This window comes from Thalia democratica, chromosome 5 (assembly GCF_965202585.1).
Source record: "Thalia democratica chromosome 5, ktThaDemo2.hap1.1, whole genome shotgun sequence".
In the NCBI taxonomy this organism is placed as follows: Eukaryota; Metazoa; Chordata; class Thaliacea; order Salpida; family Salpidae; genus Thalia; species Thalia democratica.
Window position 1 is genome coordinate 25,597,712 of NC_139169.1, and position 26,311 is coordinate 25,624,022.

General features: G+C 27.1%; 1 protein-coding gene across 1 annotated transcript; it reads left to right on the top strand.

Moving 5' to 3' along the window:
* The first annotated feature begins 5,164 nt into the window (after nt 1-5,164).
* Nucleotides 5,165-6,595, top strand: LOC145836358 (ectoderm-neural cortex protein 1-like). The gene has a single exon (XM_082944167.1). It carries the CDS (start codon nt 5,165-5,167, stop codon nt 6,593-6,595), a length of 1,431 nt encoding a protein of 476 aa, XP_082800293.1.
* The last annotated feature ends 19,716 nt before the right edge of the window (nt 6,596-26,311 follow it).

Genomic DNA, 26,311 nt, shown 5'->3' on the forward strand with positions numbered 1-26,311 from the left:
TCTAACATCAATTTGGCTTCTTGGTTTTCAAACTCAAAGTAGAAACTTTGTTCATTTATTTTATAATATAAAAGAATTGTTTTAAATTTTACATGAACTGCTTTTTAGCAACCAGCTTGTAATTTGTTTGAAATAAGAGTAAAACCACATAGTTTTTCATTTCATAACTTAAAATGTTATTTAAAGTGATAATTTTACTGCATAGCTTTTTATCTTTAAAAGAGCTAATAACAGTACTACTATTTGAAACTGTATTTATTATAAAACAATTTTTTTTTGACATATATGATAGTTTTATAGTTTAGTGCAACATAGTTTTTTAGATTGTTATAAAAGAATTAAAAGGTTAAGTTTAAGTATTGATTAACTCATTTATGATTGAAGTTATTACAATTATGAAAAAAAAGTAAATTAATAGTTAGAGTTATTCATTTTGTTTACTTTGAGGATAAAAACTAAGTAATAAAATTGAAAAGAGTTGATATGTTTATTTCATTATTAATTAAGACAGTTAGTTACTTAAAGCAGCATTTCCTAAAGTTGACCTCCATGGCCACCTAAAGCTTGCCGTGACAGAAATTTAGGTGGCCATGAGTACTAAAAAGGCCATATGGGGACCTTATGAAAAAATATTTTTCAAAGTTTGAAACTTACACTAAATATTTTATAGTTGATTATGGAGATAAATACAAAAAAATTCTAGGGTTAATTGAATGGTAATTTTTCAAGTATCTAGTTGGAGGGAGCTATAGCTTTTTTAATTTCTAAAAATGGGTCTTTTGAAAAAAAAGTTTTGGAGTCCCTGACTTCAAGAGTATTAAAAGTTTAATTCTTCAAATTTTTTTTTTCAAATGTTTAGTTTTTTGCATTAACATTAAATTTTATTTTGTAATAACTATTTATTTTACTCCACTATGTACGTTCAAATATATATATATACAAAGTAATATACTATTTTTGGTAGCTGTCAAATCTGCACGAGCGTACAAAATTGGACGAGGGCACAAAGTTAAATGAAGATACTTTTACACTAAGACACTTTTCAGGGATGCCATTTACCTGGAAACCTGGAATTTGACAGTTCAGGCAAAAAGACCTGGAGTTTGAGAAATTAATGAGTAAAGTGAGTAATTAAAAAAAGGATTTTTAGAAATTTGTGAGTAAAGTGAGTAAATGTGAGTAGATTAAAAAAGTGCATTAAGTTGCGTGACTTGACAGTCAACCAGTAGTTTGACGACTTACTCATGCTGGTTGCTTGCATGTATTTCATTGCATTCGAATACATGGGAGGCTTTGCAAAATAGATGCGACAAAACAACCAAATTTAGTAAACCTGCATTTCTGATAAATTGCAATCAACTTAGAGTAATGTGATTGCTTTAGTAATGTTTTTCTATTTGATTAAATCAACAAAGTTGATATTCAAAATCAAAGAAACTAAAAGTAAACACAGCAAATGAATTTGCTTTTTATATTAGAAAAAAGTGCCATTTTACAGATAAAATTCGCACATTTTGTGTGACTATGACATTATAATATATAACAGGGTTGTCACTTTACATAGAAACCTGAAAAACCTGTAATTTGACAGTTTAGGCAAAAACAACTGAAAAAACCTAGATTTGAAAATTCTAGGATTTTTATTTTCAAGATATATCAATTTCCAGGTTTTTTCAGTTGTTTTTGCCTAAACTGTCAAATTACAGGTTTTTCAGGTTTCTATGTAAAGGACAACCCTGTTATATATTATAATGTCATAGTCACACAAAATGTGCGAATTTTATCTGTAAAATTGTACTTTTTTCTAATATAAAATATATAAAACTTAAATACTTATAGTTTTTATGGCTTATAAATCTGTAGTTTTAGCTTACTTTGTTGTTTTCGAAACAATAATATTTTATCATTACCTTTTTGCTGATATTGTTAGTGAATGGAAGTCATTAAAAAAGAAATAAAAACATTACTTTGTACTTATTACGAAAATGCTACAATTTTTCTACAGAAAAATATGAGGTGAACACAAAACTCTCCAATCTTTTTTTTAAATTTAGTAAAGTAAACAATGCACATTTTGTATGTTGTCATTTTTTTTATTTTAGCACCAGATGAATTTCGAATAATTCTGACAATTAAATATTTTTCTTAAAATTTTTCAAAAAGTAAAAAAACCTTGAAAGCTATTTAGATTAGTTACAATCTTAATCAGTTATAGGACTTACTTCTATGACTTAGTTCTTGTTATAAAAATGTAATATTTTAACTATTTATTACAAGTTTTAAAATATTAAACAATTATTTAATAAAATAGCTTATCAAGAATTAATAAAAGATAACACGTTCGAACTAAGAAAAGAATTAAGTAGACTTTTAGCTGTTTGTATTAAACCAACATAACGTCTTTTAAAGAACCATCATAAACGAATTTAGTACAGGTTACAAGATAATAAAATAAATTGCAATACTTACAGTAACTCTTTTTTAACTAAACTATAACCTACTACTAAACATTATCAAAAAAAGTAGTGCTTTCAAAAACCTTAAAGAAAATCTGAAAAACCTTGTAGAAATTTAGAAAACCTGGAAATTTTTTTTTAAAAAAGCGAGTGGCAACCTTGCACTTTTGCACGGGTTAAATTTATTTTGTTTTTTTTAACTTTTTATAAATTTTATTTTTTATTTTATTTAGTTTTTTTATATTTTCTACCTTTATTACCCCTAACCCTTACCCTCCGTCAGTAGCTTATTTATAATAGTTAATTTTTTTATTAATTTTCGTATTAATTTATTATTTAAATAATTTACCATCACTGTTACCCCTAACCCTTTCCCTTGGTAGCTTTTTTTAACTAGTTTTTATTTATTTACTAATTAATTTTTTATAAAATTTTTATTAATAATATTTTTGCTTTTATTTTTGTTATCACTGTTATTCCTAACCCTTACCCTCGTTCAGTAACTTTTTCTTTTAGTTTTTTTATTAATTTATCTTTTTTTTATTCTGTTTGTTTTATACTAAATGACCCTCCGTGCAAAATTGTAACTCGTGCAAATTTGACCTTTAGTGGTAAATTGTCTTGTGTAATTTTGTCCCCTCGTGCAGAGGTATCTTCGTGTAATTTTGTGCCCTCGTGCAATTTTTACCTGTTCCCATTATTTTAGGTTGCATTACTTTTATACAACAAAAGTTGTCTTTTTTAAATGTATTATTAATTAATATTACATTTATAGTAAAAAAAAAATTACAGCAATAACTAACTATTACTTAATCTTCTTTTGTATCTTTTTATTATATGTTATACAGTAGAAAATTGTTCTTTTTTTGTTTTGTAAACTATCTATTTCTTTTTTAGATCATAAATTTTTGGTATACTATCAAAATCTATTGGATCTAAATCCACCTGGTTTTATTAAATATTTTCTTTATTTGTTAACTTATTTATAATTATTTTGGATTTTTTAAATGTATTTTTTAATTATTTTCCACTCTAACTCTAACCCCTAATCCTACCCTCGATCGGTAAGCGGTTCTCGAATTTGACTGAGTGGATTTTGATTATGGGTGGATTTTAAACGTTTCCCAAATTTTTATGCCTTTTATTTTTATTTGATGAAGGTTAAATGATATAAACTTGTGAATTAAATTTCATATATACATTGTTTTTAACTACAATCTTGACATACTCACTGGTTTCATTGTCTTTAGATGATTTTATTTACACAATACGTGTAAGTTAATTTGAAATAACACTTAATAATTTCTAACAGGTTTTTAATATTAGAAGACCGCAAACATAGATACATCTTACACATAGTGTTTTTCAGTAAAACAGCGGTGGTAGTACATATTCCATAACTAACTTTGTTAACTGTGATCCATAACTCTAATATTGGTTTTATATTTCAAAAAGTATCAGATGTAGCCTTACAATTAGTTTATAAGTCTTGATTATATAAGTAAAAATTAATGTGTTTAACCAATTTGGTTTATAAAATTCAGGTGATTAAAAAAGTAAACATGTGTAACTTTATTTTTCAGCCTAGTATAAACCTAAGCTTATGAAAAATCTTAACTTAACTTTAACTTCGAAGAACTCTTTTATTTTTTAAATTGTTTGTTTTAGAACATTTTTACATTTTACGAATGGGATGTGTTTTTGAGAACTTTTATAAACTTTATAAAACTAAATGTATTTTTAATTCCACCAAAAGAACTTATCGTACTTTTTAGATCAGCTAAACTCTTCTAAATTAATAATGTTTTTTTTCTGAGTTTTGAAGGTTTGTAATTTGTTCTTTAAAAACACTTGAAAGTTCATTCTAATTTACGGAAATGTTTCTTACAGTAAATGTATAAATATTTTTATTATACTTTGTTGAAGCAATCTGATTCTGTTTATTAATTTTCTTCCAGTTTTTTAATTAAAGATAATATTTTTTATGGTATAGTCCATAGACCTTCACTGCATGTACCTGTGCACACTAGTGTCCATTAAAATTATTGTACTGTGCACATAAACTAAGGCAATTAAAAAAAAAGAGTTGTTTTGTTAACTAGAAAGTGTTTATTGTAAGATAAGTTACAACAGTTCAAACACATTAACTATGTATAATAGCTTTTAAAAATGATTAATTTTTTGTATATTCTAGTGGGCACATAGTTTATTTGAAGTAATTATGTGTACAAACAGTACACAGTTTTTTTTTTAATTTACTTTGCGCAGCTAATTAGTTATAAATCACAATTATTAAATTTTATTTACTGATTAAAGACTAATTAAAACATGAAAAAAAACTCACTGGAAAATTGTGTAATTTTTGCCGATAAAAACAACCAGCAAAAAACCGGTCTTCAGAGGACAGAAAATTTTGGAGATGATCTTTTAATTGAATTCAACAAAACAGAAGATTACGTAGAAGTGAGCAAGCGTTCGGCTGTAAAAAAATTTCAAAGTTTACGGAGGTTTAATGGCTCGATTGAACGAGGTTAACACATGTTTAGTGTATTATATATTTTTTCTTATCTTAAGTCAATACATAGCTATGTAGAAACTTTTCAGATAAATTAATATACTGTTGCAGTTAAGTGTTTTCAAACACGACAGGAAATTTTATGTTTAATATTTATCCGAACGCTTGTTTCGTTTAGTTGTTACAGATTTTCATGACAAAGAACAAAAACACACAAGTGTACTTACTTAAAATCAATTTTCCAGGTTCACTTGCAGCAGCAGACGACGATGACCTGGTTGCGGCGACAAAGTTAAGCAAAATTTCTTTGAACAAAAGTTTGGCGAGTAAAACTGACAGAAGTTATTCTACTAAGAAGCTTAAAATTTGCAACGCCTTGACCTTTCACCAGCTTGCATCGCTTTTCAATTTATCAGGCCTTTTGAAAGCGACACAGAGTTATGTAGAGCGCTGTTTCGCGATCATAGCCGAAACCGAAAGCCTTTTGGAGCTGGATTTCGCCCTTGTCCTGAAAATACTGGCCAGCTCGGAACTTTACGTCACAACCGAGCGCGAAGTGTTGGAAGCGGCAACAAAATGGCTGAATCACAACATTGCAGAACGCAGCAAGTTCGGTGCAAAGTTGCTGCAGAAAGTTCGACTTTGCTTGCTGTCCGACAAAGACAGCTTGCTGTCCGAATGCGGCTCTCTTTTTGAAAACAGCGAAATGTACGATTTGCTGAATGAAGCTTACAAAAGCTGCAAGCTCAATTGCGAAAGCCGGTATTGCAGCCAAACCTCGTTCGGCGTGCTCGTGTGCGGGGGGTGGTATTGGCACTACGGACGCAGCCCAATAGAAAATGTAAAACAGTACAGCGTGCCCGGCTTGAACCTGGTCCGAGCCCTGCCGCCTATGAACAACGAACAAATGCTCGAAGCGACGGGTATCTGCTTGAAAGGCGACTTGTACGTGTTTGCGGGAATCCTTGTCAGAAGAAAGGCGAAGGTCGTCGTCGAAAAGTACTCCTGGGCCACCCAGCGTTGGACTCGGGTGGCCGTCATGGGCAAGTATCGGCGACAGTTTTGCGTGTGCGCGTACGGTGACAAAATTATCCTCGTCGGAGGTAGCGACGGCAACTCGATCGCCTCCTGCCTGAAATTGGACACCAGGAGCGGCAGGTTCACGAAAGCAGGGGAGATGAGGGTTGAAAGATACGACGCGGCGTGCGCCGTCTTCCAAGAAAAAGTGGTGGCGTGCGGGGGGAGGTGCGACTACTTTGAGCTGTCCTCCGCCGAGAGTTATGACGTCACGACGGAAAAATGGAGAGATTTGCCCCACATGACTAGACAGCAAAGTAACCACGGTCTGGTGGCGGTGCGGAGCAGGCTTTTTGCCGTCGGCCTCGGCTGCGACGTTTACAACGGGGCCGAGGGAGGAGGGGCGTGGAGGGAAATGATCGCCGCGCCTCGTTTATTCTGCGGGGCGCTGTCGTTGGGGAGTAAAATTTTCCTCTTTGAAAAGAAAATCGGCAGACGGGTGTTCAGTTACGACGTTGACGCGGATAAATGGACCGAAGAAGATAAAAGCGAAGAGTTTAACTCAAAAATAAGATATTTTTCTTGCGCAAAGCTGCCATTTTATTGACGATGATCGGGAAATTTGGGTTACGACAATTCAAATTCGGACAGTTCAAACTCTGATGATTAAAATTCTAAAAAAATTGAAAGGGCTACAACTAATAAATTAATGAATATTTTTCAAACATATGTAGGTCCTATAAATATGTCCAAGTCAATATTTTTCTTTTTGCAAAACATCAATGTTTTAAGGTATGACTTGAATAAAGTCCAAACACAGTTATTTTTAGTAATTTCAAAATATATTAAAAATTTTTAACTATTTTTCCTAAAAGAAAAACTGGCTTTAGATTTTTATAAGATCTATATATTTCTTTTTTCTTTAAACTCATATTACATTTTAATATATAGTATTTTAAATGTTTTTATAACAATTTGAATTGTCCGAATTTAAATTTTCATGTACCCGGGAAATTTTGAACCGGTTACTTTAGAATTTTTTTGATACGATCAAGGCGTTTTGAAACTTGAAAAATATTTTTTACTAGCTAACGGAGTAAATTTAAATACGTGATTATTTTATATTTTGTAAAAATTTTAAAATATTTGAAGTGAACAATGTAAGTATACTAAAGAAAACAGCAAGTAAGCAAGTATATAAAAATAGTTAGAAAAAATAAACTTTTTTTATAAACTAACGTTATTGTATTTGTAAGTAAGTTTTAACTTTTTAAACAATCCTTTCATTGTTATTTACTTATTTCTTAAAATCTCTAGACCAGTTTTAGTCTAAAATACCAGTTTGCAAAATTTCGCGCATAAATGCAAATTACTGATTTTATTTTCTTAATTCTTAATGTCAAACCAAGGAATGATGTATTGTACATGTAACAATATATTGTCTAGTTTGTATAAATTTTCGCATGAAGTCGTTGTTGTTATTGTGTACATGTATCCTTATATGCTGTTAGAACAATCTTTAGTTCAGTCGGTTGCTTAAATTAAAACTGTTGTACCAAATTTCTTCTTGAAACTGAAAAATAACATGCTTAACTAATTGTATAGCCAATTAAAAAACTGTCTAATGTTAAAACTTAGTTGTTAAACTATTAGATTAAATTTACTAATTCATAAACAAAAACTTCTTTTTTTTTAAATTCCAATATGTCAAAGATTAGTCTTTCGAAATCTTACTGGTTTTTATGGTCTTGAAATTTCAAATGAATAGTTTTCTTTTCTTTGTACTACTATAAAGTATTCCGTATTATTTATGGAGCAATAGTTTTGGTTTAAGAATATAAAACAAATTTTAAAAATTTGTAAAGTAGATATATATACCTACCTTACCTAAATGTAAAGATTTTTGAACTCTGACTGAGCATTACTTAATTATTAACTAAAATTTAATTGCCATGAACCTGCTTACGAGAACGATTTTTTCAATTTACTTTGGTGTTTTCTTCTTAATATGTTTACAAAGTACATGAATAAAATTCAATTGTAGTTAGTTTGAGAATTTTTATTTTTAAACCTTTTATCGTCACGATGCTGTTCGCCCAATAAAAAGTATTTAACCAATACTTTTTGGTATTTGTAATTAACCAAATGTATTTTATTAAAAAGTATTTACAACAAGTATCAGTGACAGCAACTATTAAATGTTGTAGAGAAGACCGCTTTGCTAAATGATTTTTCAAAAAGATTAAATTTATTTATACCAGAGGTGTAGCATTTGGGTCGGTGACCCACCTGAAGTAATAAAGTATTCATTAAAGTATAACACGAATGTTAAAACCGTTATAATTTAAATAAACTTGTCTTTACAAAGAAGCAATTTATTATCTATATACGTTATATAAATATCAAGTTAAAGGTTTTCGTTTAACTTTAAAATTTCCCTTTTAAAAAGTTGGTAGGTGTCAGAAATGCACAAAGGTACATTTCTTCACGAAGGATCACTTTTGCACATAGTCACTTTTTCAGGTGTTGTCTCTTTTACACGAAGGGTCACTTTTTGCACTAATTGACACTTCTACATGTGTTTTAATTTTATTTTTTTCTTATATTTTACTATCACTGTTACCCCTCACCCTTACCCTTAGTTGGTATTTTTTCTATTATATAATTAAGTTTTCTCCTTTTTTACTATCACTTTTAAACCTTTTTTTTGGTGGGCGAGCAGTTCCTTATCCTTGCAAAAGTTATGCTTCGAGCAAAATTTATTTTCCGTGCAAAAAATTATTCGTGTAAAAGTGACCCTCATGAAAAATCGACCCGTTGCGCAAAAGTAACAGCGTGCATCAGCAGCAACTCGTCTAAAAGTCGCTCGTCAAAATGATCTTCGTGCAAAAATGACTTCTTGTGCAAATTTACCCGTCGTACAAAAATGGCATCTTCCAGCTGATAAAAAAAATTGTTCTAACCAGCCCGTCAAGCACAAATTTATGATCCGTAAGTTTCTTTTCATAACATCAATCAACTTATGATAAAAAGAAATTAAAACTGGAAAATTTGCTCAAACGATCTAGTATTGACCTTCCAGTCATAGAGATAGCCACTAACTTTTTAAAACACTATAAGTTATTGAAAAAATTATAAATAAACATATTTAAACTTTAAGAACATGTGCTTTTTAAGTAATTAGGATGCAAGAAAAAAACTTACGAAAACAAAAGAAAATATTAAGTTTAACTTAAAATACCTTCGCATAAAAAACTTTTGGTAAAACATTATTTTTCCTGAAATCTTAAGCTTATGCTTTTTTAATTGTTCTAAATTGCCAAAATACTTAAAGCTTTTAAGGTTAAGGTTAATGTCCAAAGAAAAAATAGTTTATACTAAAAGTGTTTTGTAACAAGGTCTGAATTTTTTAAGCCCTGACTTATTGGTTTCAGTCCTTTTTTTGGCCTGCTTATATCTGCCTCTCTCGTACTTTATAATCACAATATACAAAACCAAATCCATTGGATTCAGGTTTTTTGGGCGCTTTGGTGTCAGTAGTTACTGTTTCATTTCTACTTTTTATTTTTTGTATTACATTTTTTGTATTACATTTTTTGTATTGGTTTGCTATGTCTCTAGTCATTAATGATAATCGTTATGTGTTTTTTTTAAGTTAGAGTAAATTTTAAATCAATTTATAAGTAAATTTCCAAAGTATGAATATATATCAAGTCTAGTTAAAGTTTATTAATATTGAATAATATTTGATATATTAGTAGTTTTAGGTTCAACTGTTACAAGAAACAGTATGAAAAGGTAAAAAAATGTTATACATCTTCTTTGATAATTATCTTATAAGAAAGAAACAAATAAAAATGTATGCTACAAGTTTATTATATTTTGTATTTTATCAGTAAATCTTGTTTATAATTTGGCTAGTCATTTTAATTATGAAGCACTAATATCAATACTTAGTAGGTATTACTACACAAAAGAAATATTAAACTGTTATATTAAAAAGTTTACACTAAATACTTATAGCCTAAATTTTAAAGATATATAATTATAATTTCTGAATTTTAGACTACGTCAATGTCATTAGAGCCCAATTACTATATAACTAGGAACTTTCCTTAAATAAAAGATAGTTTTCAATAACCTCCTAAAACACACAAAAAAATATCCCCATTGAAACTTATTGATAATTTTTTATATAGTTTATTTTAAATAAAAAATCCCATAGTTCTATTAGATAAATTTTAAAATAGCCTTGGTCTTTAAGTAATTTAGTACATTTAAAAAGTTACATTAAACTGACTGTTTATTTTTGAAAAAAAAAACATACTTAAACATTTAGTTAATCCACTAAATTTATTTTTTAGTATTTTTTCAGATGATTTTCAAAAGTAAACATTTAAATTTTATTTTTGTTGAAATTTAATTTTATATTGAATTTCTATTAATTTTTTTTTGCACATTTGTTAAGTGCTTTTCAATATCAGACGACCATTTTTGCGCTACTATTTTTTGTAGACAAGGACTTTTGATCAAACTCTCTTTGTTAAAGATAAAACATTCCATTTATAATGTTGTTTTTTATTTGCGAACCGTCAGGCAATCACTCTCTTTTGGGTTCAACTTGTTGTTGGCGAGTAAGGCACGATGCTCTTAATTCTTCTGAATTCTCATCAGAGTCAGCAGTTTTTATCGTATCTTGTGAGCATATGAAAACAATCTCAAGAGATAGCAACTGTCTTGACTATTGCAGTTTGTACAACTGCGTTACAAAACTCGCGCAGAAAAGGCTTGAAGTTCAGAAAATTAGTTAGAAAATTGTTAGTCTTCATTCACACTTATTTTAGTGTGTTATAAAAACATCTTTAGTACCTAAAACTTAACCATTTTGAATTTCGGATTGCAACAGTTTCAGGTTATTTTGTTAACGTATATTTACTCTAAAACTATTATTTTGTTAGAAATGTTTTAACTTAAAAAACAAAAAGGCTTTTTTTTATTTAATTGTATTGAAGGTAAGTATTCATTTTGTATAAAGCTATCAAAAGTATTTTACACATTATAAAGTCAGTACCTAAACTTAGTAAAATATAATTTTATTAATTAAAAAAACCAATTTAAAAAGTTACATATAGCTGAATTTTTTTACTGAATGTAATATTTTAACAATTTCAGTTAACATTTTTTAAGGTTATTATACTATCGTAGTTTTGTATTGGTTTGTTCAACAAATTCATTTGATAAAGTCAAGCAAAAATTAATATGCAGCATTAGTTAGTCTACCAAAAGCTTATGATAGTTTAGATCAGGTACACGGCCATGTATTAAGTTGTCACTTGAAACTTCAACGATCAATAAATGAACCAATGACAACAAAAAGAAAAGTTCTAATTTTGTGTTTTCAAGTGCAACTGCGTAAGGACCTATATTTGACAAGCATCTAAAAACAAAAATAAAATTTAAAATAAAAAGAACATGTGCAAAAATATATTTTTTCAAAGTTCAGTGATAAAAAACTAAAAAAAGCGTAGCAGTAAGAGATGTGATGTTAAACGTTTAGTAAACACTTCCAAATATGGTTATAACTTTGAAATCTCTAATTATAGTGTTATGAGACAATGATCAAAAATTTTAGAATTGAATAGATTTAAAGCAAGTTTAATACCTTTAAATAAATATAAATTTTGTAAAAAAAAAAACATTTACCTTATAGACATAACTAGTTATAACCTTTCTGTTTTAATTTGAAATTTACTTTTGTTGATTATACCTGTAATCAATTGATTAAATTTTGTAATTTTTAAAAATATACATTTTGTTTTGTATTTAATCAAATCAAATGTATTTTTTCTCATATAAACTGATGCAGAAAAGTTAGAAAGTTATATATTTAGTGAGAGAAAAATCGTTTGAATTTCTAAAATAAATTTTAAACAAACAAAGATAGCAGGCAGTTCTATAAGAAAAACTTTTTACATTGTAAGTTAATTGTTTAACTGAGTATAAAGGAGAAGACAAAAGTATTTTAAACACTTTTGTTTTTGGTATATAACAAAAAGAATTGGTGTTTATTAAGTTTGTGTTATCTAAACGACTGCGACTAAAAATAACAAGCATTAATAAAAAAATAAATATTAAATTTATTAAACAATAGTTGTAATTTATTTACTTTTTTGACAATGCTTTACGGTGAATAAACTGTCTACGGCATTTCAAATGCTTTTAAAAGTCTTAAACTTTCTTAAACTTCAAAAAAATTCAAAATTTTTTTACTTAAGCCAGTGTTCAGTACCCTTTTTAAGAAACCATCGAAAAGTTTGTGCAAATAAGAATTAAAACAATCATTTATTAACTATATAACTATAAATGCTCTGTATTTAGTTTATATTCAAATAAAGTTATGTTAAAGCTTAAACTTAAGGTTTAAAATTTTATAACCTTAAACTAAGTAATGAAAAGTAGATTTTCTAGGTGTGATTTAAGTTTTGATTGAAAAAAAATTTAAGTATTTTCACTGTTTCAATATTTCACGTTCCTGAAATATTTAAATAAAAAGGTACAACCATTTTTTTTTAAATCATGGTGGTTTTTAAGTTTAAAAAAATTTTCATGTTTTACTAATAGAAAAAAAAATAAAAATATTTTTATAAAATTTTTAGGCCAAAATCACTTTAAATCTTATAGACTATTTTGTAGATTTAGAACAGGTTTTTAAATCCGCATTTGATGTTATAGTTAAAAATAATATAAGTTCAAAATAAAATTTTAACAAACTTACATAACTGCAATGGTTAAAAGCAAATAGTAAAACGTCTTTAAAAAAGAAGATTATACAAGTAAAGTTCAGTATTATAAACTTTTTAAGTGAAGTCATGTTGGAAAGAAGTCATGTTGGAATCACTATAACAACACTGATATACAGTCTGTAGTTTTGTAATAAGTAAATTAAAGTAGTTATTAAACACTTTTATTTTATAAACAATACATTATATGACAATTTTATGTAACTAAATTATTGATTAGGTTGAACACTAAAATCTTTCAAAAGTTAAATTCATGTTTAAGTATAATTGTATTTATAAAGTACTTTTTTATTTTTCTAAACAATAACCTATAAATATTTCATTGAAATTATTTCTAAAATTATTATTCATTAGACACTGCATATTTATTTTCTATTTATTTAGTTTTTAGTTCACATTTAGATTTTATTATCTTATAACATTGTATATTAGTTTCATATTTTTGATCACTAATTTAAACTTGTGTTGTTAAATGTTTTTTCAACTGAAATTATTAAACTGAATGTAATTTCATATTAAAAATAAGTTTGAATAAAAAAAATTAAAACTCTATTAGATTAATTTTTTTGTAGAAGGTAGTTTTTCTACCTATATTATTGATGCTGTAGTTATAGTTTTTATATCAAAACAGCTCTGTATTATTAAAGTACTAAGTTATTTGGAGATATAATATCACTTTGATCATGCAAAGAAGGTTAGTTGTTTAGAATAACGTATGCCATATTTTACAATAGTTTTTAAAATACTCTGTAGATTTAAAAAGCTTTATAACGAGAAGTATCCATCAGATTTTTTTTTGTTTTGCTAGCAATAGTCATATATTTTAATTAATTTACAATTGAAGTTTTTAATTTTCAACATAAAGATTAACCATTTTTAAGAAAGCTTCAAAGAAAGTATTTTAAAAACTCATCAATTTTAATAGATTGATATTTTTGAGTTTTTAGCTTGAGGCTTTCTTAAGGAACCTATTGAAGTCTAGGCTTTGCTATTTATTGTTAAGTTGTAACTTTATACTTTTTAATCAAACAATGTACAGTTTTTGATTTCTCTAAATATGTACAATTTCAAATTTAATTGGAGTCCAATAAATCAATCCAATAAACAATCCTAGTTTTAACTAATTTGTTTTTGGCAACCCCATATTAAACTTTTCTGTGTAAAATAAATATAAAAAACGTTTATTTAATACCATCTAGGACAAAATTTATACCGGATGACGTCATTAAAACTACGAATATAGTTGGTGAGGAGGAGGTTGTCCAAGGTGTTCAAATGACGCATGCGGAACTCCAGCGGGATCGAGCACCACAACAAGAAGCGGGTGGAACGTCCTTTTTCGTAACAGATCAGGTTAACAACGTATCTAGATCTTTCAAAAATAAACACGATAATGAACTTAAACAAAAACTTATAGATTTTATTAATAAAAAATTTTCAAAAGATGATTGGCATGACTTTTTGAATGTTTATAACATTATCGAAAAACAAGTATACAGTCTAGTTGATGAAAAATACAAAAGTTTCGACCGTTACGCTAAGCAAATTTTTATTGATCAATTAAACGACGATGCAAAACACCATTTAGCTAATAACTTATTTAAGGTTAAATTTAAACACAAGCGGGGAGATTCTTTTTTAATTAACTGGGAATTCAATGTAAAAAGGTTAGACTGCGCGGGGGTAATCTTACATCGCGTCAAGAAGGGTAAGGGCGAATTGTTATTTGTTTATTATAGAGATAAAAATAATAAAATTAGAATCAATTTCCCTATGGGAAAAATAGATTATAACGATAATAACAATCTAAAAAGAACTGCGGTAAGGGAACTTTTCGAGGAAACTAATTACGCTTGGCCTGAAGGAGTTAGATTAGAATTGTACCAAGATACTAGTTATTGCTTTACGGTAGATCAAAAAAACTTTAAAAAAAATCACAAATTCTATTTTTTCAAAAACTTCGAGCACGAAATTGACCATGAATTTAAGAAAGACAATGAAATTGAGGGTAGTTTATGGTTACAAGTTGATAAACTTAAAAAGTATTTTGCAAAGTCTGATGAAAAATATGATAACACATCAGGTCGTATCAATTTTATCAATGGAAGTGTTACAGTTAGGTCCTCTAGTTTAAAAAACATTAAAAATTTAAAAACTACTTTTTCTCAAGTATATTTTTCATACTCTGTTGAGAATTTTTTTTTGAGAGGTTCAGCGCTTAGAGATTGTATTTTTGATCCAAATTGCGATACAGGGCATGTTTCGCGTGACAACAGTGAATAAATTTAAGTTTCCTTCAGTTTCGCTTCTTCAGCTTAAGTTTTAGATTCAGATTCAGTTTATTTTATAAATTAATTGTGTTACTCATTTTGCAATTTTAGTTTAATCTTTTAGTTTTTGTAATCTTGTTACGTTTTCTTTTATATTTTTCGTTATATATTTGTGGTTTCATAAATTTAAATTCTAAAATTCTAATTCATTTATAATTTCAAAACTTAAATACAAAGAAGTTAAATTATTTTTTTCTTGATATGATTAGATTTAAGTTGGTTAAGACGTTTCGTAGCATAATGAGTTGTAAAACCACTTAAAATGACAAAATTGCATAAATGATATATAGAAAAATATAAAAAGTTACTGTTATATTAACGATCTAATTTAATAAAAAAAATTACTTCTTACAATTTAAATTCTTTAGGTTACATATTTTTAATCTAAGATTAAAGGGCATAAAAATACTACATAACTAAATTTAAGATAATAAATGAACTAATTACGTATACTATACTGCCGGGTAATGTTGTTACTACCTGTAATCTAGCTATAGGAGGCTTAGTATGGTGGATGATATTGGTGCTTTAGTAGATGATCGACTAAGACATATCAAACCCATTATAATAAAACAACATTAAAAAACTAAAAAAGCAAATGATATTAATAAAAAGAAAAAAAAGCAATATAAAAGAAAATAACAAACAAAAAGCAATAAAAACAAAGCAAAAATAAAAAAGAAAAAAAAAACGCAAACAAAAAAAAAATAAAAAAAGCAAAAAATAAAAGCAAAAAAAAAAAAACTGAAAACAAACGTAAACAAAAAAAAAAAAAGAGAATAGAAAAATACAAAAGTAATAGAAAAAAATGTTGTTTTAACGTTAATATAAAAAGTACGTTATTTGTTTATTTATTGTAATATTTAACCATAATTTTTATGCCCTAAATACCGTATAGCTTGAAGCCTTTTGAATGCTCAAGCTAATTAACTGCAAATGCAACCTAAAGAATTTAATTTGTATGTAAATAATTTATAAAGTCTAACTGTACGTTTAAAAATATATTGCAAGTTATTCACCTTTTCTGAATTTTTCATTTTCTTGTGATTTGAATTTTCACTAAGCGCCGAAACGTAGTGACCTCCTATGAGACAATTAAAAAAAAATTTGATGTAATTTTCCATACGATTTGCCAAATCGTTATTTTTTTCAGATTTTTAAAAAAATAATTCTTTAAAAGACAATGTGGCCTATATGACCGGGGAAACCCGGTGAACCCCCGCCACACGAAACAAAAAGGGGGTAACCCGCACCACGGCGCTGGCTTCACCGTAGCGGTGCGGTCCAGTAGCTGTTTTGTGGTGCGATTGCCTGACGGATGAGAAAAATTGAAACAATTTGATTTGCCTGTTGCAATCAAAGTTCAACGTCAGGAAATTGCACCTCAAAACAGTGAAGCTAACAGCGCCATCTTTTTTAATTTTAGACAAAGTTAATTGTTGATGTTTGTGTCATATAATGTTCATCTAAGATATTGATAGAAACGCTTTTATAAACGATTTATGATAATTTTGTGAACTATTGAAAAAACCTTTTTTTTTTTGTCTAGTAGGTAACATTGATTCTAAAGTTTTTGAATTGCTTATATTTATGTTAATATAGTTTTTATGCAACAACTAGCAATATATATGTACCACTTTTAGTTTGTTAAACTTCATTTCATGTTTAATAAAAACTTAATAAAAAAGTTTAATCTTTAAAAGCTGAAGTTTAATCATTTTTTACACATTGATCAGGGTTTCAAGTTTTTTCAGGCTGCTTTTAAGGTTTAAAAAAAGATTTGAATTTTTTTAACAAGGAGAAAATGTAATTTGTATATACATGTCAAAACAAACTTCTTGTTAGTATAATTACATTTATTGGTTAAAAAAATATTTTAAACACATCTATGTATTTGCTATTTAGAATTCCCATCAATTTTTTGAACAGCTAACTTTATTCACAGCAAAACTTCAAAGTAGATATAAAAAGAGTTTTGAAAAAGAACAATAAGAAAATAGTGGGCAAACTCTAAAAATTTAAAAAGAAAATAGAAACACTAACAGGTGAGAAATTTTGTGTTTTATTAATTTTAGATAATATAAGTCGGTGTAATTTGTGTCGATAATCTATGTTATTCTTACAGATGCCTTTATTAATGATGTGTAATATTTGTCTAAAATATTTCAACAAGTTATCGTTTTTTTCTATTAGATAATAATAGATCAAAAGTTTTTTAATTGATAATAATTATGTAAAAGCATAGTTTTTTCAATTTTTATACAACTTTATACAAATTATATATATATGCTACTTTTAGTTTTTTAACTCATTTTAGTGTTAAAAAACAACCAAAATAAGAAGTTTGATAATATTTAAAAGCTGAAGCTAAAGTAAAATATAAATTATATAGCACTTTTAAATGTTCTATTTATAATAAATTAGGTATACTATCAAAATCCACCCTCGTTCAAAATCCACCCAATTTTTAATTTTATTTCCTGTATTTATTATTTTATTTTATATACTTTTTGCTTTTTTTCATCAATTTTTTTATTTGTTTTTGACTATCACTGTTACCCCTAACCCTTACTTTCGATTGCTAAGCGGTTCCCGAATTTGACTGGGTGGATTTTGATCGCGGGTGGATTTTGCATGTGTTCCATAAATTTGTACTATTATTACGTCATAAGAGCCGGAGATAGCTTTTTAAACACAATTAAGTATACCCCATCGTGAGCATGAGTAGCTCAGTCGGTAGAGCGTTGGACTTTTAATTTAACGATCAGGGGTTCAAGTCCCGTGCTAGACTTTATATACTTTAAAACAGCCTAATAATTTAAAAAAGAAGATAAAATATAGTTAAAATACATCATAAAATAAGTTTCTTGATTTATAAACACCTTTATGGGTTTAAAAAACACTTGTTTTAAAAAATGATGTGCATATAAAATACATTAAAAATACTGTATGTTTACTTACCCTTTTGTTATCATTCACATCACTAGTTTTTATTTATATGACAAACAATTTTTTCCGAAATTGCTTATAACTGTTTCAGTTCTTATTTCATCAATTGTCAAAGCTAAAACATATTTAAGTTTATTGAGTGAACAAATTTTTCATGATATATGTTATGACATTTAAAACAAAAGTTATCAAGTTAGTCAATTTTTAAAAAAATGTGAATGAACAAGTGTTTTAAGTTATAAATTTTTAATTATTTTCTCTATAATTGCAACAATATGAAAAATCGACAAAAAAAAATCACATTTTTGATATGTTTACGGATTAAGTACATACCTTTTAACAAATAGCTTTGTACCGCGTGAGCGGTAATTGTCTCTTTTTTTGAAAAAAACTTTTGGTAAAACATTATTTTTCCTGAAATCTTAAGCTTATGCTTTTTTAATTGTTCTAAATTGCCAAAATACTTAAAGCTTTTAAGGTTAAGGTTAATGTCCAAAGAAAAAATAGTTTATACTAAAAGTGTTTTGTAACAAGGTCTGAATTTTTAAGCCCTGACTTATTGGTTTCAGTCCTTTTTTTGGCCTGCTTATATCTGCCTCTCTCGTACTTTATAATCACAATATACAAAACCAAATCCATTGGATTCAGATTTTTTGGGCGCTTTGATGTCAGTACTTAAGTTTTCAAGTTTGAATATATATCAAAAAAGACAATTCAATTTAAAAGTCTAGTTAAGGATTATTAATATCAAATAGCAGCCTCAGATTTGGTTTGATATATTTGTAGTTTTAGAATCAACTGTTAAAAGAAAACCGAAAAAAAAACACCATAACAACTCAAAATGGTTTTATTCACTTTGAGTTAAAAAAAAGTTTAAACAAGAATTATACTTTTATTATTACAAATAAAAGTTGTGCACAATTTAAAGAAAGTTTTATGGTGGCATTATTTGTTTTTAAAATAAAACACTGTAAATTTAAAAACAATGCTTAGACTAGTAAAATAAAATTTACATAAAAGATCAAAAAAAATTCAGCTATCAAAAGGTATAAGTTTTGAAGTTTCTAACAAAGGGAAAATTTGCATAAACATTAGGCGGGCTTATATGACCGCGCATAAACTAAGTTATGTTTTTATTTGTGACGTAAACAATCAAATAAGATTTTAGAAGAATATTAATTTTTCATTTGAATCATTTCTCTAGAAAACCTTGTGTTGTAAGTACATCTAGTTAACAGTATATTTTTTTTTGTTGACAATTTTTTCTTGTTCTTTTTTTACAATGCATGAATTATTATGAATTAATATGAAAACATCAATGAGCTAGTACATGTTGCAAGCTTTAGATGATATACGATCAACTTCTTTAAACAAATAATTTTGTCTGTTGAACATATGTGTTTTATCAACATCTTTTGATAAACAACTCTTTACTTTTTTCTGTTGAAATTTCAATCAGTTACATGTTTTTTTCTTCTTGTTGTAACTGTAACTACTTAGGTAGAAACTTATTTTTAAGTTCGGAGTTATGACTTCTTAGTATCAATATTTCTATTGAAACTTATGAAGCAATAATGTTATAAAACAGTTAAATTATTTTCACAGTTTCAAGCAATTTAACAGTAGTAAAGTTTGAATTCTTTGTTTCAATCTTACAAAATGCTTTCTAATTGTAATAAATTAACATCTTTGGACAAATAACTGTTTACTTTTGTGTGATGAAAATTTAAACAGTTACAAGTTGTGTTCTTCTATTGTAACTGTAACTATAGAGGTACAAACTTATTTTAAGCTTTTAGTTATTATTTATTACTATCAATATTTCTATTTAAACATGTAAAACAATAGCGTTAAAAAATACTTGAAATAATTTCAAAGTTTCAAGCAATCACAAGCATTAAAGTTTCAAGCAACTACAAGTTGAACTATTTGATTTCTTTGTTTCCACCTTAGATAACTGTTATATATAGATATTTTCCAACTGTTACAAATTAACTCTTTTGAACTTACAATTGTTTCTAATTTTGAGATTGTATTTGCATATTTTTAGATGATTGCTTTATGCCTAGGTAGCTATTTTGAAATCCACTGTCTTTTTGCTTTAATTCTATATGATTTCTCTCATGAATACTTTATATTCAAGTATAGCTAGTTCAGGCTGTTTTAAGCATTTAAGAGTATAAATTAAACATAAGTATGACTTGATCAATTGTACTTTTGTTCAGTTTATATTGTTACTTGCTATTCATGTTAGATAAGAGATCGGTTTTAGTCAGTTAAAGTGAATTTTTAAAAATTGTTTACTATAATAATATTTTCACAATTTACGTGTGGTGGTAGGCATATGTATAAAAAAACAATTTAAAAACAATCTGTTTAATCAAATTAAGTCAACGAGTTTGCTATTCTTTTGCAATTTATTTATTACTACACTTTTAGGAACTGACCAAAAACCGGTGTTCTATCTGATTTGACTATTTATAACATGATGGCTAATAAAAAAGACTCGATTAAAAACTGTTGAAAATGTTCATTTTTCTTTTTTTGTTAACTTTGAAAATTATTTTTGGAGTGTAGAATTATCAAAATTTTTGGGAAATTCCTTAATGTGAAAGTATAAAATATAATAAAGGGTAGCGAACCAATTTCAAAATATCGACAAAGTCCTACGCTGGCGGACACCTTCGGTGTCCTGGCTCCGGACTTTGTCGATATTTTGAAATTGGTTCTTAGGGCGTCGTCGTAATGCTTACGCCGGTTGAATAAGTTTTCTCTTTGATACAGGAACTCTAAATAACCACATTTATAATAAAGTCGAAATTTTTGTTTTAGATCAGTAAAATTGGCTTATATTTATTATAAGGAAAACAGGGTTTAGCTTGGTATAGTTTTTAAGTGCAACTAGATCAGAAGATTATTATATATGTTACAAGAAGTGTATTTTACACGATAACCACACACCCGGCTATAGAGAAAAATAGTATTTGTGCAACATATAAATTTATATATAGATCTAAAAATAAGTTGCCAAATATTATACTAGTAACAAGGCAACTAGTATGAAAATATATTCATTTTTTTACAAATGAAAAATTTTGAAACTTTCAATTAACAACTTTACTAAGCGATAAGCAGCCTAGGATTATGACGGTGATAATACATTTAGTTTCTTTTAATATTCAGGTAGGGATTTAAAACAATTTATTAAAGACATACTCATAGTCGTTAAGTTGAATTATACTATCCTTATATAAACTTGTACTAAACTTAACTGTATCTAACTGGTGTACGAATTGAACGGCTCTTTAAACCAATTATTTTATGCGCTTTATGTTTTCATTAAAAAAACTGTTATTGGGCTTAAACTCAAGACATTATAACAACTAAATAAAGGAAAGTTACTAAATAATAGATCTATCAAATATTAAAACTTTTTTCACTACACCCAAGCATTAATTTTCTGTCTTAATCTATTTAATTATGACAAAGTAAACACAATTTAAATGCAAAAAGTTTATTCAAATGTTTATATAAATAAGTTATCTGATCCGCACTGATTCTGTTTCTGATTCTTTTCATCGTTCCGTCTCCGGCTGTGATCTCATTCTGTTTGAAAAAAATATTTAGCTTTTACTAACAAACTTATCTACTAACGCTACACTTCATTCACATTTTAATCATGCAGTTTATCATTAACTATTTAAACATTGCCTTTAATCTATTAATCATTTGAGCATATCTCAGGGTTGTCAAAAATTTTTTCATGTTTTGAAAATACAATTTTTTTTTTCCACCTTGAGTATGACATAAATTTCAAGGTAAGGAATTCGTTAAATTTAATAACGTTAATGAGGAGATACTGTAATGCTACTTTGAATGTGGTTTATAAAAATTTAAGTGATGATGTCAAATAAAAACTATTGTATAACAAAGACTTCAGAAATTCATTGTTTTTTCGTAAGAATTGATGATAAAAATTCCAGTAATTTTTGTTCAATTTCTAGATGGTTTTTAGCTAGCCCTGATAGATGTGTTTCGCAATAGTTATGTGATCAAAATGGATATTTGTTTAATTTAAAATAATAAAACCGAGCTTTTTAAAATTAGCATAAAATTGAGCATCAAACAATTATGGACTTTATTTTGTTCTGTTTATGGTTTGGCAATAAAATACCTAAGAAACTGGTACAAAATGGTTACTTTACAGTAATAAAATACAATAAAAATGTTCAAAGTTTGTTAAATTAGTTACTAAGAAGTAGGTCAATAATGATATATATTTAAGGTAAACTTTGAAAACGCTTCCTAAAATACATATGTTCAAAAAATAATCAAGGAAGTTGTTACAAAATGTATTATTACACGACTTTATAACAACATTTCAGAAAACAATTCACAAGCAAGATGACCACTTTATTTAGATAATATATCATCATGTTTGTATTACTTTTTTTTAAAATCGATCAACTTTATTATTGACTAGCATTAGTTAACTAAATAGGACTATTTATTATCCTCAGAACTTGTAAAACTAAGAGATTTATGTTTTTAAATTTGTGTTAAGGTGTTTTATAAACTACTTGTTATTACAACATGGCTTCTTGTTTGGTAAACTTATTCACTATAAGTTTAAAAACAATTACAAGTTCAAACGAATGATTTTCAAACATACTATGTAGAAATTACCTTGCGGATGATGCATTCAAAGTGGGAAGAGGAATTGACTCGTAAAGGCCAATCACTCTGGGGATCTGTCTACTGACCTTCACTCAAAGAGAGAGCTTCATGGAAATCCTGTTTAAAAGATTCAATTTAAAAATATTCTTACTATCAGATGTAAGCCCTAATACATAAACCTATCATTTACTTTTATCTGATGACTAATATTTTTATTACTTTCAGCGCTTTAATTCATATATTAAAAAAATAGGAAAAAATGTTTTATAAATTCGTAGTAATGAGTCTAATTTGGGGTAATAGGTATGATTTTTATCTGCAACAAACTGGTTTGTTTTGGTTTGAATAATTAAATATTTACTTTAAAAACTTAAGTTACTCTACAAAAAATACAAATAATGTGTAAACTTAATCTTGGCATATACCTCTCTTAAAACTTATTTCATAAATTTAAACAACTTTAAAAAATTATAAAGAGATAAAGTATACACATCAACTTGATCCATAAAATACTAAACTAACTGCATAACTATAAAGAACTTAACTATTTACTTAAACAAAAAACACTTAGATTTTAAAATTATGCTAGATAAACTTTTGTGTATATATCAGTTTCACTATGGAAGTGTCCTTGCTACAGATTATCAATACTAAAAAGCTTACAAAATCTGCTTGTTAAAGTAGGGTACTTGTTCAATATGTTAATAGAAATTTTTTGCAGTTTTATAAAGGATATTTTATTTCGAAAGCAAAGTTATTGGATTCTATTAGCAAATTTCTATCGTGACGTAACTATAGTGGTAGGATGGAGCTGATTTTCATTTCTACTGATACTGACGTCGTTCAAAGGACGCATACAAATTTTCATCAACAATAATCGAGTTACTTTGCTGAAATCGTGTTCCAATTTTATTTTTACAATTTCCACTGTGAGGAGTTTTTTATCTTAACTTATACCAGGTGAAGGCATTGGAAATAAAGTTAAATATTTTTGTAAATTTCTAGGAAAATTTTGGAATTTTTTTCTGACTTCAAAGGACTTTTAATTAATTTTTACCGTTTGAAGGCTTTGGAAAACAAGGAATTTTGTAAAATTAAAATGACATAATCTGACTTTTTTTTTAATTTTATCAAATTTCCTGCCTTTTCCTGACTTTTTTAAAACCCCCCATTTTTTCCTGATTTTTTTCTTTTTTTTTAATTTCTCCTGACTTTTCCTGATTTCCTGACTTTTCCTGACCGAGTGGCAACCCTGATGCTAGATTAAAAAAAAAATTCATTTTGCTTTTTAATTTTAGTGGCAAACTTGCTAATATTTTAGGAAACAATAATTTTTTAGTGGTAAGTTGTCATCAAGCTTATTTATAATATTTTGTATAAAATTGTGGATGGGTAAAAATAATCAAGTATGGTCTTCTATTTAATTTAATCATAGCCTTTTGTTGATTTCTATTATTTTAAAATTAAAAAACGTTGAGTTTAAGAAAAACATTGGAATACAAATAAGTTTTCTTTTGGCCAAACTTTAACATTTAAAACCATCACAATACTCAAAGTGATGTACTAACAAAGTGAGCAAATCTAACTTTGTTGTAACAATATTTTAAATATTTAATTAATTATTTAATAAATTAGTTCGCATCCTAAAAAACATTCTTAGCTTATGTTCATTAGTCTTTAAAACAAGTTTAAAGTTTTTTTGTTAAATTTTACTTTTTACTTGTAATGATTACACTAATTTTTATGTTAAATGAAAAATGATAATGATAAATATACTTAATATTAACAATAATGATAATTTTTACTTGCAATTATTTGAACATTCTGTTGAGTTAAAAGCAATACTAGATTCTATTCCAGTTATTAGGTCAAAAATGAACATTAATTATAAACTACATCACTTATAAACATCACTGAATGAGTTTAATTCAATTTAGATAACATTGTCACCTTTACTTTCTCTAAATTTAACTTTTTATGATTTATTGTAGCTATTAGTACAAAAGCAAGAACTATAACATATTTACCTTGTTACTGCCCTAAGTGAGCAGTTAGAGACCTTCCTGGGTTGAGGTCCAGTTGTTGTGTGCTTACAGATGATTCATGTGCATCATTGCTCAAAATTTCCTCAAGACCCTTGCACATTCTAAAGTTGTAAAAACCTGTCAACACATATAAAATGTAGAAAAAATAACAAGTTATAATCAACACTTGTAACCTTAAAACTTTAATTTGTAAATTACTTATATAAACATAAAAGGTGTTAAAGCAATAAAAGAGACAAACAATTTTGTTTTTTTTTAATACTACGGCTTATCTATGACAGGCTTTTGAAGCATTGAAGCCAATCTAATCTGAGTGACTTAAAACTTATCAATTAGCCTTATGTTAAATTAAAAACAATAAATAGTGAAAAAATTATGTTAGTCAAGTAGTAATATTTAATTACTCAAGAAAAATAAAGACTTGTTATACTGAAGTACACAAAAAAATACCAAATGTATTAACATGGTATTAATACCAGTCTGGATATTTCTTAAAATATTTCCAATGCACCACATAATTTAAATTTCCAAAACATAATGATTATTTATACAAATTATATTATACTGGTGAAAAAAAAACTTTAGTTTTTGGATGTCATATACTTGAAAATTTAAATACATAATATAGTTTACATAAACCAATAATAATGGGGACTTTATTATTTTACACTATCTTATTAAAACAAAAAGTTTTTTCACTCTTTAAAAGACTTTTTATTAGAACTTTTAACAAATAAAAACTAGCTCTGAGAACTAAAAAAAAGCCAACTCATGCAATAATTAGTAGAATACTTACCAAGTCAGAGCTAGTCTCAAAAGGAAACAATTAAAATATAATATGATGAGAAAAAATAAAAAACAAAGTACATTCCAACCATTATTAATGGATGATTGTTTAAATATGGTGACAAATATTTGGAAGGATATTTACAGAAAAACATATGATGTACTTTTCTATTATAAAACTGATATGAACTAGCAAACTATATTAAATTTACTGCATTTCATTAGGCTTGTCACTTTTTTCAATTCTATTTTTGCACTTTAAAATTTGCCGCAATGGAACTCTATTTCAAAATAAATTTTTATTTACCATCTGACTTTTAAGTCAAAAAGTTATTTATTATACCCAATCAAACTTTGCACACAAATAGTTTAGTTATATGATAGTAAATAATACTTAATTTTTCTTTAAAACTTTGTAGGAATTATTTATATTGTCATGATATTTAGAACAGCACAACCAAACTAAAAACAAGATTATATTAAGGAACATATGTGTTGTATAGGAGCTTTTGATATATTAAATTGCAATAAAAACAAAATTTACCTTTATTATAGCTGCTAGGATTGAACCACTTCACACTTTTTAGGTGGGCAAACATCTGCAATACAATATAGTACAACTTGATGAATAGCATAAATTATAATTCAATTACATTTAGCTAAACTTTACATTATGTTTTGCTACCAATTTAAATAAAATAGTCATGTAGACCAACAATTTAGTTTGGAAACTAGG